General features: G+C 42.1%; 1 protein-coding gene across 2 annotated transcripts in view; it reads right to left on the bottom strand.

Moving 5' to 3' along the window:
- Positions 1 to 15,671, bottom strand: part of tulp1 (TUB like protein 1) — a 51,994-nt gene that overhangs the window by 24,338 nt on the left and 11,985 nt on the right. For both annotated transcript variants that reach the window (XM_062978427.1, XM_003226488.4), the window contains exons 4-7: positions 15,265 to 15,417; positions 8,783 to 8,920; positions 3,018 to 3,131; positions 2,037 to 2,171 (exon numbers count right to left, since the gene is read on the bottom strand). In XM_062978427.1, coding sequence (XP_062834497.1) covers positions 2,037 to 2,171; positions 3,018 to 3,131; positions 8,783 to 8,920; positions 15,265 to 15,417 — 540 coding nt within the window. The remainder of the gene's footprint in view (positions 1 to 2,036; positions 2,172 to 3,017; positions 3,132 to 8,782; positions 8,921 to 15,264; positions 15,418 to 15,671) is intronic.

Genomic DNA, 15,671 nt, shown 5'->3' on the forward strand with positions numbered 1-15,671 from the left:
AATCCAATTATATTGACCATAAATGTCCTGAAACATTGTCTAGTCTAGGGAATATGGCAGGTACTGTATTTTGCCATAATTTTGGACCCCATGGGCCGTCATAGATCCAGGAGAAGCCTTTTAAAAAAGAAAAATGCCCCCAACACCTTCCCAAAAAGCATTAAGGGTAATTTATTGTCACCTTAGTGGCCCTTGCACTTTCCTGTCCCTGGTGTAAGCCATTCCAAGCTAGAGTAATCTGACTTGATATAAGGCAGCTTCCTGTTTTCTAAAAGCACAAATTGCTGGTATGCCCATTATAAGCTTATTAGAGTGTCTTACAGTGCTGTTCATCATGTGAAGCCAGCACAACCAGCTTGCATTACAGATATGCAAGGGGGAAAGCTGTGTTAACTGGTTGCACAAATGTTAGTGGATAACAACAACAACAACTTTATTTATATTCTGCCCTATCGCTATAAGGGGACTCAGGATGGATTCCACACAAAAAGGCAAACAACAATAAATACAGACACAATATCAAACCATCCAAACCCCAAAATAGACCAACATATGCCAAAATAAACCCACATATACCAAATTAAACCCACATATAAAACCAAAGTGTAACATACAACCTAAAATCAAATTAAATTATATCTAGCATAAAAATATGAACTATAGTTACTACAGCTGTCTATAGTTGTGGCAGAACTTCCAAAGATATCCATTGGAAGTTGTTCCATGAGCAGATAGAGAGTGCTGGATTTTGATTCGGGGGGGGGGGGGGAGGCTGAGGCTGAGTAAGAGAGGATCTACCCTAGCAAACCTTTTGTATCATTATCTCAATACCCCCATGCATATGGGATATATTGAGCATGGTGATCAGATCATGATATGAATAAACATAACAGTTTAAATAATACCAGTAAGGCCTTCTCATGGACCACCCTGAGAATTTGGGCGCAAGGCGGGGTTAAGCCCCTCAAGCCCCCCCCCCCCCCCGCTACATGCCTGCGCTGGATGCTATTCACGGTTTTAATTAAGGGGGAAGGGTGGTTGGAATATTCCATTTTCTGTTCAATTAAACAGTCTTAATTTACAACAAAAAGCCAGCTTGGCATCTGGGAAAATGGGACATTTGTAAAGGCTCAGAAGAATCTTAAAGGGTGCAGACGTTTATATTTCACGATTTGGAGCACTTATGCTGACTTCTGCATTTCCCAAACCTGGATCAATGGAATGCATTGGCAGGATTTCCAACTAAAACTACAGAGGACTAGCCATGGGATAGAAACAATCTGGTGGTTTGTTGCGGCGCAGGCTGGAGAGCAGCTGCAATGAATCACTGCAATGAATCACTCTGACCAGGAGGTCATGAGTTTGAGGCCTGCTCGGAGCCTATGTTTGTTTGTCTTTGTTCTATGTTAAAAGGCATTGAAAGTTTGCCTATATGTGTAATGTGATCCGTCCTGAGTCCCCTTCGGGGTGAGAAGGGCGGAATATAAATGCTGTAAATAAATAAATAAATATAGGATGAGACTTTCCCTCAGATTTTCAGAATCCAGGGCATTTAGAGCTTTAAAAATGAGAAACACCACCTTGCATTAGAACTGAAAAGGACCTGAGAACCAGTGAAAATATCACACCCTCTAAGATTTCATTGATGAAAACTAGGGTGCATAATGGCCAAACAATATCAGAATGTCACCAAGATGGCAAAAGCTATTAACTATGAAGAAGAGGTAGACTAAGACAGGATGCAGCAGTTTGCTTTTGCCTGCCCTTACTGGAGAGGGCAAATTTTTGTCTCTTTTGCTCTTCTCTCCACTGCTGAGTAAAGTGAGTTGAAACCACTTTTGCACTTTAAACTCATGTAACAAGTGGCATAAGATAAGGACAACTGGACACGTTAAAATCTCTGAAAATGTGGAAAGGTTGAAGATTAATTAGGATTGTTCTTGCTAAATTGGGACAGTTGGAAAGAAGGGACTCCATGAATGTGTCTTCTTGTTCAATCTCCTTCCAATCTTTGTTGCAGCAAGGGCTGCCCTTACCTTTCTTTTTTGTTTTCTTCTCCTTAGAGGCCTCTCCTCCAGTCTGGAACATTGAAGCTGTGGTCTTCTTTTTCTCACTTTTGGTTGGCTTAGCACTGGAATCAGAGTCATCTTCTGCCTCACTGGTTTTCGGATCTGCAGTGAATACAGTAGAATGTTTATGCAAAAGGAAAACAGTCAGGGGCTACATTTTTGTAGCCATCGTATTTTGTAACAATATCCTAACTGCCATCACAAAATGTCCATTAATGCCATCACTTCTGACCAATGCAAGAACAAAACACTAAAAGAAAACAATAACATCATTCCTTAATGCTAAGGGTTGTAAAGCTGTTGCTTCCTCACTTCTAGTCTCACATACCCCCATGCAAGTTGGGACAAGAATAAAAATATACACTGAAGATTGAATGTGGGAATATCTCTAAGTCTATATTTTGACCCCCAAGGGATGCATGTGCCAATATGTGGTTGTGGATCAGGAGCTACATGCTTCAGGACATGGCTAGAACCAATCTTCCTATCACCTACTTAATGAAACACAAACATGGCTCCCTGACATTTCACCAATCAAAATGATGCACAAAATACATTACTAAGCAAAGTATGCTTAGGAGACTTAATTGGTAGCTACAATTTACAGAATCCCCTAGCCAACTCATAGTCATTGCCGAGGGGTTCTGAGAACTGAAGCCCAAAGTGTAACATCTCCTAACTTTGACACAAAACAGTCAGTGGTTTCACCCCTAGAAAAAATAAATATGTCTCTAGTTTATTCCTCGGTAATCTAAATAATTCAGAGCTGTTATTCATAAATAAACAAGCAAGTCAGTTAACCCACAAAACTGCTTAGGCCCCTTCCACACAGCTGAATAAAATCCCACATTATCTGCTTTGAACTGGGATATATGGCAGCGTGGAAGGGCCCATAGTGTAACAAGGAAAGGCTATTTGAGTCCTGGAACTAAGAACAAAGTCGGTCACCTTTCTTTTTGACTTTTTTGTCTTTCTTGTCTCCATTCACTTGGAACACAGAGATTGGCTCCTTCTTCAAGGCCTTTGTGGTCCGTGCCTTGGCCTCAGGCTCAGCTTTCTCTCCTATTGGAGAGGAATAGAGTTTCATCAGGAGTAAAGTGCGAGTAGAGGAGATGAGGACAAAAAAGAGGGTGACAAGAAAAACAATCTGCCATCCCTAGTGAAGAAGGATTTACAAATTCTGGAAGAATTACAAAAATCTGTAAACACTGATGGAAAGATATTTGATAGTAATGTTTAATATTTGATAAATTAAATTTTAAAAAGGAAAAAAATGTACTTTTGCCACCATAGCCAATGCTGATGGAAGTTGAGCATCTCTTATTAAGTAATTCGAAATCCAAAATACCTCAAAATCTGAAATTGCCCACATGGGTGGCTGCAATAAAGACCATGACTTTTTAATAGTTCAACATACACAATGTTAGTTTCATGCAAAAATTATTTAAAATACTGTATAAATTGACCTTCAGGATATGTGTATAAGGTGTATATGAAGTGTGTGTTTAGACCTGGGTCTCATCTCATGTATATGCAAATACAGTATTCCAAAAGAAGAGAATGGTGGAGAAGAGATACTCAACCTGCAGTAGCATTGTACATAATTGCAAGCATCCATCTTAATGTAGAATGACAGAAAGCAACCAAGGAAATTTAAAATGAAGGATATGGAAAAAGGGTGTGAGAAGTAAGGCTGAATCTACATTGCCAATATAATCCAATTATCAAAGTAGACAATCCACATTATCTGCTTTGAACTAGATTATATTAGTCTATATTGCCGTAAAATCCGGTTCAAAGCAGATAATCTGGATTTTATATGGCAGTATAGAAGGGGCCTGAGATGGATGGTAGGCTTTCACCATAACCCATCCTCTTTATTTGGAATAAGTGCATATCATAAATGACTTAAGTGCCTTCACACCATTTCTGCCACTTCTGCCTAGAGTCCCTCTTGGATCACATCTGTCCCATTAACATTAAATGTCTTAATATATGAGCTAGGTCCAGGAGTTGCCTATACTACTTTTTGGTTTTATTTGACACTTCAGCATATATCAGAGAAATACAAAATGGATTGAAACAATACAAATCAGGGGCATTGTTTACATAAATAAGGTGTATATAGGTCTTCAATGGTCTTTAATATACACTCTGGAGCCCCCAGATGGCGTAGTGGACTAAGTGACTTGAAGGTTGGGTTGCTGACCTGAAAGCTGCCAGGTTCGAATCCCACCTGGGGAGAGTGTGGATGAGCTTCCTCTATCAGCTCCAGCTCCATGCGGGGACATGAGAGAAGCCTCCCACAAGGATGGTAAAAACATCAAAAAACATCTGGGCGTCCCCTGGGCAACGTCCTTGCAGACGGCCAATTCTCTCACTCCAGAAGCAACTCCGGTTGCTCCTGACATGAATATATATATATATATATATATATACACACACACACACACACACACACACACACACACACACATACACTCTGTTAAATAGCTCTTAACTCACCCTTGTTAACATAGATGTATTATAATATTTATCTATTTGTCCATCTATTTGCATGGAATTGATTCATTTTGTAACAATGGATTGTTTTACTGACATGGTATTTGGATAGTAAAAAAGTGGAAATTTCCAATAAACTGATCAGTTTTCAATGCTTTGTTTACATAATCTCAGCTATAGTGCTTATGTACAAAGCCACCTCTCTACATAGCTATCTGTTTTATCTCTAGTATTTTCTGGGAGAAGCAATAAAATTTCTTGTTGAACCACTATCTCCTCACCTTACATCTTGTCGGCTCTGGGGACTTTGTTGTAGCGTTTACATCTATCTTCTCCTCATACATACCTCTATCTTTGAAGCAGGATAGGGTTAGTCCCATTCCTTTAGCTTCAAAGCCATCAAGTTGTATTCAGTGGTAATTTTAAGATAATTAAAAACACTTCCACTCTTCCTAGTCACAATGTTTTGTGAATCCAAGATTTACAACAGCTAAACTGCATTCTCTGAAGGATGTTCCTGAGTATTGGGAGATCTTCTAAGAGACTGGGCAAACCCTAGGAAGATGTACTTTTCTGCAACAGAACTCCCAGAATCTTTCAGTTGATTTTGTCTGAGCAGTCATAGAGAATTCCATGGTTCTGTATGGCACAAAAAGGCAAACTTCTAGCCATTCAAGGAGACCAGATAACCTTGTTTAAGGAATATACAAAACCAGTGAACCATGCTTTCCATCATAATTAAGTAAGAAGACTTTGGGTGCATCTACATTGCAGAATTAATACAGCTGGACACCTCTTTTATAGCCATGCCTCAATGCCATGAAATACTGGGAGTTATTGTTTGGTGAGGCACCAGTACTCTGTGGCAGAGATGGCTAAAGACTGCAGAACTATAACTCCCAGAATTCCATATCATTGAGCTGTGGCAGTTAAAGTGATATCAAACGGCATTCATTTTGCAGTGTCGATGGACCATTCAGTTTCTTTTTTCACATCTTCATAAATTAGTGATTGTGAATCTTTCCACAAACTAGATGGAGAGATCACATGGTGTCATGATCTGATGTTGACAGGTATATTACATTATTGTTGTTGTTGCTGTTGCAGCTGCTAGTTTCCTTCAAGTGATTTCCAAATTATGGTGAATCTAAGTTTCGTTTTGGCGAGATTTTTTCAGGGGAGCTCTGCCTTGCCTTCCTCTGAAGCTGAGAGAGTGTAACTTGCCCAAAGCTATCCGGTTGATTTTCAAGGTTAAGCAGGGATTCAAAACATGGTATAATCCAATGCGCAAACCATTAAGCTATATTGGCTCTCATGTCTTCCAACACATCATACATGAAAACGGGGACACATGTACCCAAGAAATATCAGAGTGTGCCAAGATGACACACTACTAAGGACGAAGAACACACATGCTATTATTTATTTATTTATTTATTACAATACTTATATCCCACCCTTCTCATCCAATAGGGGACTCAGGGCGGCTTACAATAAAACACAATATAAAAATATTACAACAATTCAATCAATTAAAATTAGATACATTAAACATTGATAAAAATATACATATAAATATACAATTGGTGCATTTCGAGTCTGATAGCTGGTCTGTCATTGAGTTCTAGGATGGTAATAATTGATGCTGCTGTTACTGGTCGAAGGCCTGGTCCCACAACCAGGTCTTACCTTTCCTGCAGAAAGATAGAAGGGAGGTAGCCTGACTGACCTCATTTGGGAGGGCGTTCCATAGGCGGGGAGCCGCTACTGAAAAGGCCCTGTCTCTCGTCCACGCCAGCCGCACCTGTGAGGCTGGCAGGACCACCAGCAGGGCCTCGCCCGAAGATCTTAAATTCTGAGGTGGGTCATAGTGGGAGACACGTTCGGATAAGTAAGCTGGGCCAGAACCGTTTAGAGCTTTATAGGCTAATGCCAGTACCTTGAATTGTGCTCGGTAGCTAATCAGCAGCCAGTGGAGCTGGCGTAATAGAGTAGTACGCGCCCTGTACGCCGCTGCGGTTATCAACCTGGCTGCCTCCCGTTGGACTAACAGGAGCTTCCGAACAGTCTTCAAAGGCAGCCCCACGTAGAGCGCATTGCAGTAGTCTAATCGGGATGTAACAAGAGCGTGGACCACCGTGGCCAAGTGTGGCTTCTCAAGGTATGGACGCAGCTGGTGCACAAGTTTTACCTGTGCGAAGGCTCCCCTAGTCACCGCTGAGACCTGGGGCTCCAGGCTCAATGATGAGTCTAGGATCAGCCCCAGACTGCGAACCTGCGCCTTCAGGGGGAGTGCGACCCCATCCAGCACAGGCTGTAACCCAATACCCTGATCGGCCTTTCGACTGACCAGGAGGACCTCTGTCTTGTCTGGATTCAATTTCAATTTGTTGGCCCTCATCCAGACCAACACAGCAGCCAAGCACCGGTTCAGGACCTGAACAGCCTCCTTAGTGACAGGTGGAAAGGAGTGACAGAGCTGGACATCATCTGCATAGAGATGACATCGTACCCCGAAACTCCTGATGATCTCTCCCAGTGGCTTCATGTAAATATTAAACAACATGGGGGACAGTACCGAACCCTGCGGGACCCTACAAGTCAATGATTGTGTGGCCGAGCAGGCGTTCCCCAAAGACACCATCTGGGACCGATCCTCCAGGAATGAGTGGAGCCACTGCAAAACAGTACCTCCAAGACCCATCCCCGCGAGGCATCCCAGAAGGATACCATGGTCAACGGTATCGAAGGCTGCTGTCAGGTCCAGCAGAACCAGCAGGGACACACTCCCCCTGTCCAGTTCCTGGCGCAGATCATTGACTAAGGCGACCAAGGCTGTCTCGGTACCATGCCCCGACCTGAAGCCAGACTGTGCCGGATCCAGAAAATCAGTGTCAACCAAGAAACCCTGGAGTTGCGAAGCAACCACATGTTCCAAGACCTTGCTCAAATAAGGAAGATTGGAAATAGGCCGAAAGCTTCCCAATTGAGTGGGGTCCAGTGATGGCTTCTTCAACAACGGCTTGATCACAGCCATTTTTAGGCTCACTGGAAACTTGCCGTCCTGAAGGGAGGCATTCAACACCAGGATGGGCAGGGGTCCAGGATGCATGTGGTCGGTCTCGCCTCTCCAAGAATCTTGTCCACATCCTCGAGCTCAACCAATTGAAATGAATCCATCAAAACTGGACAAGCAGGTGCTCTCGTTACATCCTCAGAGACTGCCATTAATATGGCATCAAAGTCGGAGTGATCAGAGTGACTTTGTCCACAAAGAACCGAGAAAATGCTTCACAGCGGGCTGCCGAGCTATCAGGGATCCCACCTTGAGTGGTGGAAGTTAACAACCCTCTGATAACTTGGAACAGCGCCGCCGGACGGTTCTTTGCAGACGCAATGTTGGCTGCAAGGTAAACTTGCGGCTTTGATTGCCACGGCATATGTCCTGAGATAGGAACACAGCCATGTTCGGTCTGACTCATTACACTCTGAATGCCAGACGCACTCTAGTTCCCTCTTCTTTCGCTTCATCGCTGCCAGCTCCTCAGTGAACCAAGGAGCTGGTTTAGCTTGGTTACTTGAGAGGGGACGCTCCGGAGCGATCATGTCTATTGCCCTAGTCATCTCTCCATTCCAGAGAGAGACCAGAGCATCAACAGGATCACCTGCCAAGGAGGCGGGAAACTCCCCAAGAGCCATCAGGAATTCTTCTGGATCCATAAGCCTCCTGGGGCGGACCATTTCAATAGGTCCACCACCCCTGAGGAGGTTAGTGGATGCAGTAAGTCTAAACCTGATCAGGTGATGGTCGGTCCATGGCAACGGAGCAATGGTAAGCTCCTCCACACCGCCACCTTCCTCCCATCCCTGGCAGAAGACCAAGTCCAGTGTGTATCCTGCACTGTGGGTGGGGCCTGTTACTAATTGGGACAGCCCCATGGTTGCCATGGAGGCCGTGAAGGAGAGTCTGCAGTAGTTTGCTTTTCTCTGAGATAATTAGGAAGTTCATCATAAATTACAAAAATAATTAACACTATTTTAAACCACCATTACAAAGTAAAAAGCCGTATTTTTGAAAAAAAGAAACAGGTCTCCTGCTATTCATATTAATAATGCCACTGATTTTTGAGAACTGTAGTTTGATGAAGATGCTGCCAATTGTGCACTGGAGGAGAAACTATTACACAGAGATGGCACATGAAGTCACTGACCTTTACTTTTGGGTTTCCTTTCCTTGATTTCACTAGATGGAGTCTCTTTGTGGATCTTTCTTTTTGGCTTTTTTGGTGGATCTTCAGGTTGTACATCTTCCTCCTCATCTTCCTCAGAGTCTTCATCTTCAGAGTCTTCTAGAAATTTGACATATTAACAAATAAACATTTATAAAAGAGAAAAAATAGTATCAAAGAATATAGTCACTTGTTGTGTTTGTACAGTTAAGGATGGTGTACGTCCTGTGTCCATTCCTTGAGATGTTAGATTTGGTTATGTTAATATATGCTTTGGTTACAACCTGTTTGGATTACTGTAACACAGGCATGGGCCAACTTGGGCCCTCCAGGTGTTTTGTACTTCAACTCCCACAATTCCTAACAGCCTCAGGCCCCTTTCTTTCCCCCCTCAGCCACTTAAGCGGCTGTAACATGCTAACTGACTTAGGTGGATACAACAGTTCCACTAAATCAGGGGTCCTCAAACTTTTAAAGCAGAGGGCCGGTCCACAATCCTTCAGACTGTTGAGGGGCCAAATTATCATTTGGAAAAAAAAAACGAACAAATGCCTATGCACACTGCACATATCGTATTTGTATTGCAAAACAACAACAACAATAACAATGAAAGAACAATACAATATTTAACAATCAAAACAATTTTAACCAACATAAACCTATCAGGATTTCAATAAGAAAAGTGGGCCTGCTTCTGGCCAATGAGATAGTCAGGTTAATTAGGATTGTTGTTGTTGTGTGCCTTTAAGTCATTTTAGACTCTGGGGGAGCCTAAGTCTAAAATTATTTATTTATTCATTTACTACATTTATTTACTAAATTTATATCCTGCCCTTCTCACCCCAAAAGGGACTCAGAGCAGCTGTATGTACATACAATATATTATATTATTAGCATAGCACAATACAGTAGAGTCTCACTTATCCAACATAAACGGGCCGGCAGAATCTTGGATAAGCGAATATGTTGGATAATAAGGAGGTATTAAGGAAAAGCCTATTAAACATCAAATTAGGTTATGATTTTACAAATGAAGCACCAAAACATCATGTTAGACAACAAATTTGGCAGAAAAAGTAGTTCAATATGCAGTAATGCTATGTAGTAATTACTGTATTTATGAATTTAGCCCCAAAATATCACGATATATTGAAAACATTGACTACAAAAATGCGTTGGATAATCCAGAATGTTGGATAAGCGAGTGTTGGATAAGTGAGACTCTACTGTATTAGCATTATATATTACTATATTGAACTATACCACTATACTGTAATATTATATGTAATATATAACATATAATTAATATTATTATATGGTATTATTATTAGTATTATATTGTATAAAATGATAATATTATTATCAATATCATATGTATATACAATATATTATATTATTAAAACTGATATAAAAATATTATATTATAAATGAGGGCGGGGGCCAGGTAAATGACCTTGGAGGGCCGCATCCGGCCCCCGGGCCTTAGTTTGGGGACCCCTGCACTAAATGGTGTTACAGTTAGTAGAGCTATTATATCCATCCCAAGTCAGCAAGAATTACAACAGCTACACTAACTGGTGGTCATTTCTAGGTCCAATTCAAAATGTTCCTTATGATGCAGAAAGCCCTATATGGCTCATATCCAGGTCATCTGAAGGACAGTATTTGACCATATGAATCTGTACATGTTTGGGATCTTCTGGGAAGACAGTTCTCTCTGTTCCACCACCCACATAGGGAAGATGGAAGTGGTACTTCCTAGGCAATATAATACTGTTCGAAACTGGTCAATGTTGCCACAGTAGCTGCACCCAGGCTCTGAATTCCCTTCCCATAGAGGTTAGACTTTTCTTTTTTAGCAGGCTTTGGAAGATTGGTTGTTCAGGGGGAAAGGACCTTGCCATACGTGCTCGATTTGCTATTTGCTGTTGTTTTATTTAATGATTTATATTCCAAACAGATTTTAAATTTTTGGTTATCAATATTTTTAATGTTTATGTTGTGAATTTTAGCTGTTGAAAGCTGCCTTGGATCCCAACATGGAGAAATGTATAGTAATGATAATGACAGCCACTACTAGAATAATAATAATAATAATAATAATAATAATAATAATAATAATAATAATTTTATTCTTGTATCCCGCCCCATCTCCCCGTAGGGACTCGGGGCAGCTCACATGGGGCCTTGCCCAACATCACAATATAAAAACAAATCAAAACACATAAATTTACAACAATAAATCAACAATATCAGTAAAACCATCATAAAAACAATATTGCAGGAAAAAGCGTTAAAAACAGATATAAAACACAAGTCTAGGCCAAAGGGCGAATGTGTCAAATCGGGGGGAGGTAGTTACGTAATTGACATAGTCATTAAAGTACTAGAAATGACAATAATGACAATAAGAAGGCGACTCAGTGGATCTGTTATTATGTAGGCAGACAACTTGAACCAACAGAATTCACTCATCAAAGGCTTTCCGGAAAAGCCAGGTTTTCAGGTTCTTCCGGAAGGAGAGGAGGGTGGGGGCCAGCCTAATCTCCCTAGGGAGCAAGTTCCAAAGCTGGGGGGCCACGACGGAGAAGGCCCTCTCTCTCGTCCACACCAACCGCGCCTGCGAGGGTGGTGGAAGCGAGAGAAGGGCCTCCCCCGACGAGCGAAGAGATCGTGCGGGTTCGTAGGGGGAAATGTGGTCTCTAAGGTAGGCGGGTCCCAAACCGTTTAGGGCTTTGTAGGTAAGAACCTGCACCTTGAATTGGGCTCGGAAGGTAAATGGCAGCCAGTGGAGCTCCTTAAACAGAGGCGTTGAACGTGCCCTGTAATTTGCTCCAGTTAGAAACCTGGCTGCCGAGCGTTGTACTAGTTGCAATTTCCGAGCCGTCTTCAAAGGCAACCCCACGTAGAGCGCATTGCAATAGTCCAGTCTAGAGCTAACTAAGGCATGGACCACCATGGTCAGATCAGACTTCTCGAGGTATGGTCGCAGCTGGTACACAAGTTTTAATTGTGCAAAGGCCCTCCCGGCCACGGCCGACACCTGAGCCTCAAGAGTCAGCCCCGAATCCAGGAGGACCCCCAAGCTACGGACCTGTGCCTTCAGGGGGAGTGCGACCCCGTCAAGCACAGGTTGGCACCCAATACCCTGATCAGACTTGCGACTGACCTGGAGGACCTCTGTCTTATCAGGACTATGTCTCAGCTTGTTCGCCCTCATCCAGGCCAACACAGCGGCCAGACACTGATCCAGTATCCGAGGGGCTTCCTTGGATTTTGGTGGAAAAGAGTAATAGAGTTGGGTGTCATCCGCGTAGAGATGGCACCGAACTCCAAAACCCCGGATGACCTCGCCCAGCGGATTCATGTAGATATTGAAAAGCATGAGGGACAGAATAGAACCTTGCGGGACCCCACAGGACAATAGCCAGGGGTCCGAGCAGGTGTCCCCCAGCTTCACCATCTGGGAACGCCCCTCCAGGAAGGACTGAAGCCACTGCAAAACAGCACCCCCAAGGCCCATCCCAGAGAGACGTCCCAGAAGGATACCATGGTCGATGGTATCGAAAGCCACTGAGATGTCCAAGAGAACCAGCAGGGTCACACTCCCCCTGTCCAGTTCCCTGCGGAGGTCATCCACCAAGGCGACCAAAGCCGTCTCGGTACTGAAACCAGGCCTGAAGCCAGACTGTGATTGGTCCAGAAAATCCGTATCATCCAAGAATCCCTGGAGCTGAGAGGCAACCACCCGCTCCAAGACCTTGCCCAAAAATGGAAGGTTGGAGATTGGTCTGTAGTTACACAAGTATAGTATAGTAATGATAATGACAGCCACTACTAGAAGCAAGTTTTTGTGCACAGACATATCCCCTTAGTTTTTGGAGCAAAAATATTTTCTTACTGAATAGTCAACAATTACTGTTAACATAACAACTGATGATTTATCCACAAGAGCTTGCACATTATGTACTGACATTATGTTCATTTGCATTATTGTTCCACAGATTCTTCATGGTGCTAGACAAAACTTTAAAAAAACACACTCAAAGGAAAAATGCAGAATTTGCAACATTAGTTTTTGAAATTATTTTTATTGTTGAAGAGGATTCATGAAATTAATTTATTGTTGTTAACTTTAATACATGAAAATGTTTCAATTCATTATATCACTAGATAACATTATATAACACACTGCAACTAAATCGTTATTTAATCCCTTAATTTTCAAAACAAATCCTGGGATTTATAGAGGATGGTTTATGGATTGTCACTCTGGCTGGATCTACACTGCCATATCATGCAGGTTATCCAAGAAGATAGTCCACATTACCTGGTTTGAACTGGATTATATGAATCTACGCTGCCATGTAATCCAGTTCAAAGTAGATAATCTGGATTTCATATGGCAGTGTAGATCCAATTTTGTCATTGAGTCAAAGTATCCTTTTTGTTATTTTAAAATTGCTCTCTCTGGATAGCAAATGTTCAGTTCCTCCCATTCCACTTCTCATAGCCCCCGAGCTCTCCAACCATCTATGTGGACCCTTCCACACAGCTGAATAAAATCCCACATTTTCTGCTTTGAACTGGAATATATGGTAGTGTGGACTCTGATAACCCAGTTCAAAGCAGATATTGTGGGATTTTCTTCCTTGATATTCTGGGTTATATGGCTGTGTGAAAGGGACCTGAACTAGCACATGATAGTTAAATGTAGCTAGTTACTTCCAGTTTCTGATAGTGAATGTCTTTATCCAAGAAATTAACTAGTCAAGCCTCACAAAAGGAGAGGAAATGAGGCTAGTAACACATAACTAGTTAGATTTAAATAATTATTTTCAAGCAGTAGAAATATGTGCTGTAAAACTGGAAAGGTGCAGTTTAGGTAGGTGATTATATGTATGCTACAGGTTTGTAACCAACCCAACAGGTGGAGAAAATAATGGTGCAGCCAAATTTTAAACATCAGAGGCCAGAATTCACTTCCAGTTATCCTTTCTACACGTCCATATAATCCATATTATCAAATCGGATAATCCACATTATCTGCTTTGGATTACATGAGTCTACACCGCCATATAATTCAGTTCCAAGCAGATAATCTGGATTTTATGTGGCAGTATAGAAGTGTGTTAAAGCACTGATTGAAGTGTGTTTAAGCACTGAGCTGCTGAACTTGCAGACCGAAAGGTCCCAGATTCAAATCCCGGGAGCGAAGTGAGCGCCCGCTGTTGCTCCAGCTTCTGCCAGCTTAGCAGCTCGAAAACATGCCAATGTGAGTAGATCAATAGGTACCGCTCCGGTGGGAAGGTAACGGCGCTCCATGCAGTCATGCCGGCCACATGACCTTGGAGGTGTCTACGGACAACGCTAGCTCTTCGGCTTAGAAATGGAGATGAGCACCAACCCCCAGAGTCAGACATGACTGGACTTAACGTCAGGGGAAACCTTTACCTTTACCTTTTAAAACCCAAAAACATTTGGGGACCCCAGGTTGAGAGCCACTGCTCTAGACCTAAATGGTCATGGAAGAAGGTTCTGCTGGTGGCATGTGTGTGTCATTGCACAAAGGAAAGAGTGTATGCCTCCTTCTTCAATGACTGCTAAAGAAGATAGCCATAATTTCACATTATATCCACATATGACACAAATAGGAACCCGGGAGCTACAGTACCTTTGATCTTGTCAATCTTACTTGTCTGAGGACATCAGACTTGCTGAAATGGGACACTGTTTTATAACCAGTTTTAAAAGGTCAACAGGGACATTCTGATGACAAAACAGCAGTTCCTGCTCTGCTGGTTTCACTGGTCTCCCCTTCCCACCCCTCTTACCCTTTTTGGAGTCCCTAGTTGTTTCTTCAATGCAGAATAATGCCTCCAATGCAAAGCTATAATACTAAATCAATCAATTAAAGAAACATACATTCACATTTTACTTTGATTCCCCCCTCCCTAAATTCCCATTCACTCTTACTGTATAAAATAAATGAATAAACTGGAGTCATCCTGCCTGCAATCCATTTTCACATGCTTAACTGGACAGGTTGCGTTGGACAACTGGGATTGTGCATCTACATGCAGTTTGACCCCACTTTAACTGCTGTGGCTCGATGGCATGGAATACTGGGAGCTGTAGTTTGGTGAGGCACCAGAACTCTTTGGCAGAGAAGGATAAAGACCTTGTAAAACTTCAACTCCCATGATTCCATAGCACTAAGCCATGGCAGCTAAAATGCCGTGAAACTGCATTACTTCCACAGCATAGATGCACCCTTTGGAGGTAGACTTTTCCACTCTGGCAGATTTTTGATGCAATAACTGCAAACTGCAACTCACACCTACTCATTTTTCTGTTCTTAGCATTAGACATGGGAATGGGATTGAAGGGGGATCTACAAGCTGCACCTTGAAATGTCATTTCACGGTAGGGACCTTCTAGGTTAGACTATCAAAACACGTTACCTTGTTTCTTCTTTGGTGCTTTGGACACATTGAAGTGGATAGCAGGTTTTTCTTTCTTTTTTCTAGGATCTTTAATAAACTTGGCATATGGATCCTTCTCAATTTCATCTTCTAGCTTCTCTTCTTTCTTTTTCCTCACTTTCTTGACAGCAGCTTATGATAAGAGATATCAGTGTCAGGAAAAGAAACATATAATGACAACAGACAGACAATGGGAGATGATGAAATCATGAGAAGTTGGCTAGCTGATGAGAGAGCCATTCCTTAAATGGATTTTTAAAAAAGGAGCCATGTTAGTATCTTAAAGCATAAAAAGAGTCATGGAAGAGGCAGTTTTTATGTTCGCATGTGCTTTCTTGGAAGTGGATTTATATCCACGAAAGTGCGTGTTAATATATTTTTAAAAA

Source organism: Anolis carolinensis, chromosome 4 (assembly GCF_035594765.1).
Source record: "Anolis carolinensis isolate JA03-04 chromosome 4, rAnoCar3.1.pri, whole genome shotgun sequence".
NCBI classification, from domain to species: domain Eukaryota; kingdom Metazoa; phylum Chordata; class Lepidosauria; order Squamata; family Dactyloidae; genus Anolis; species Anolis carolinensis.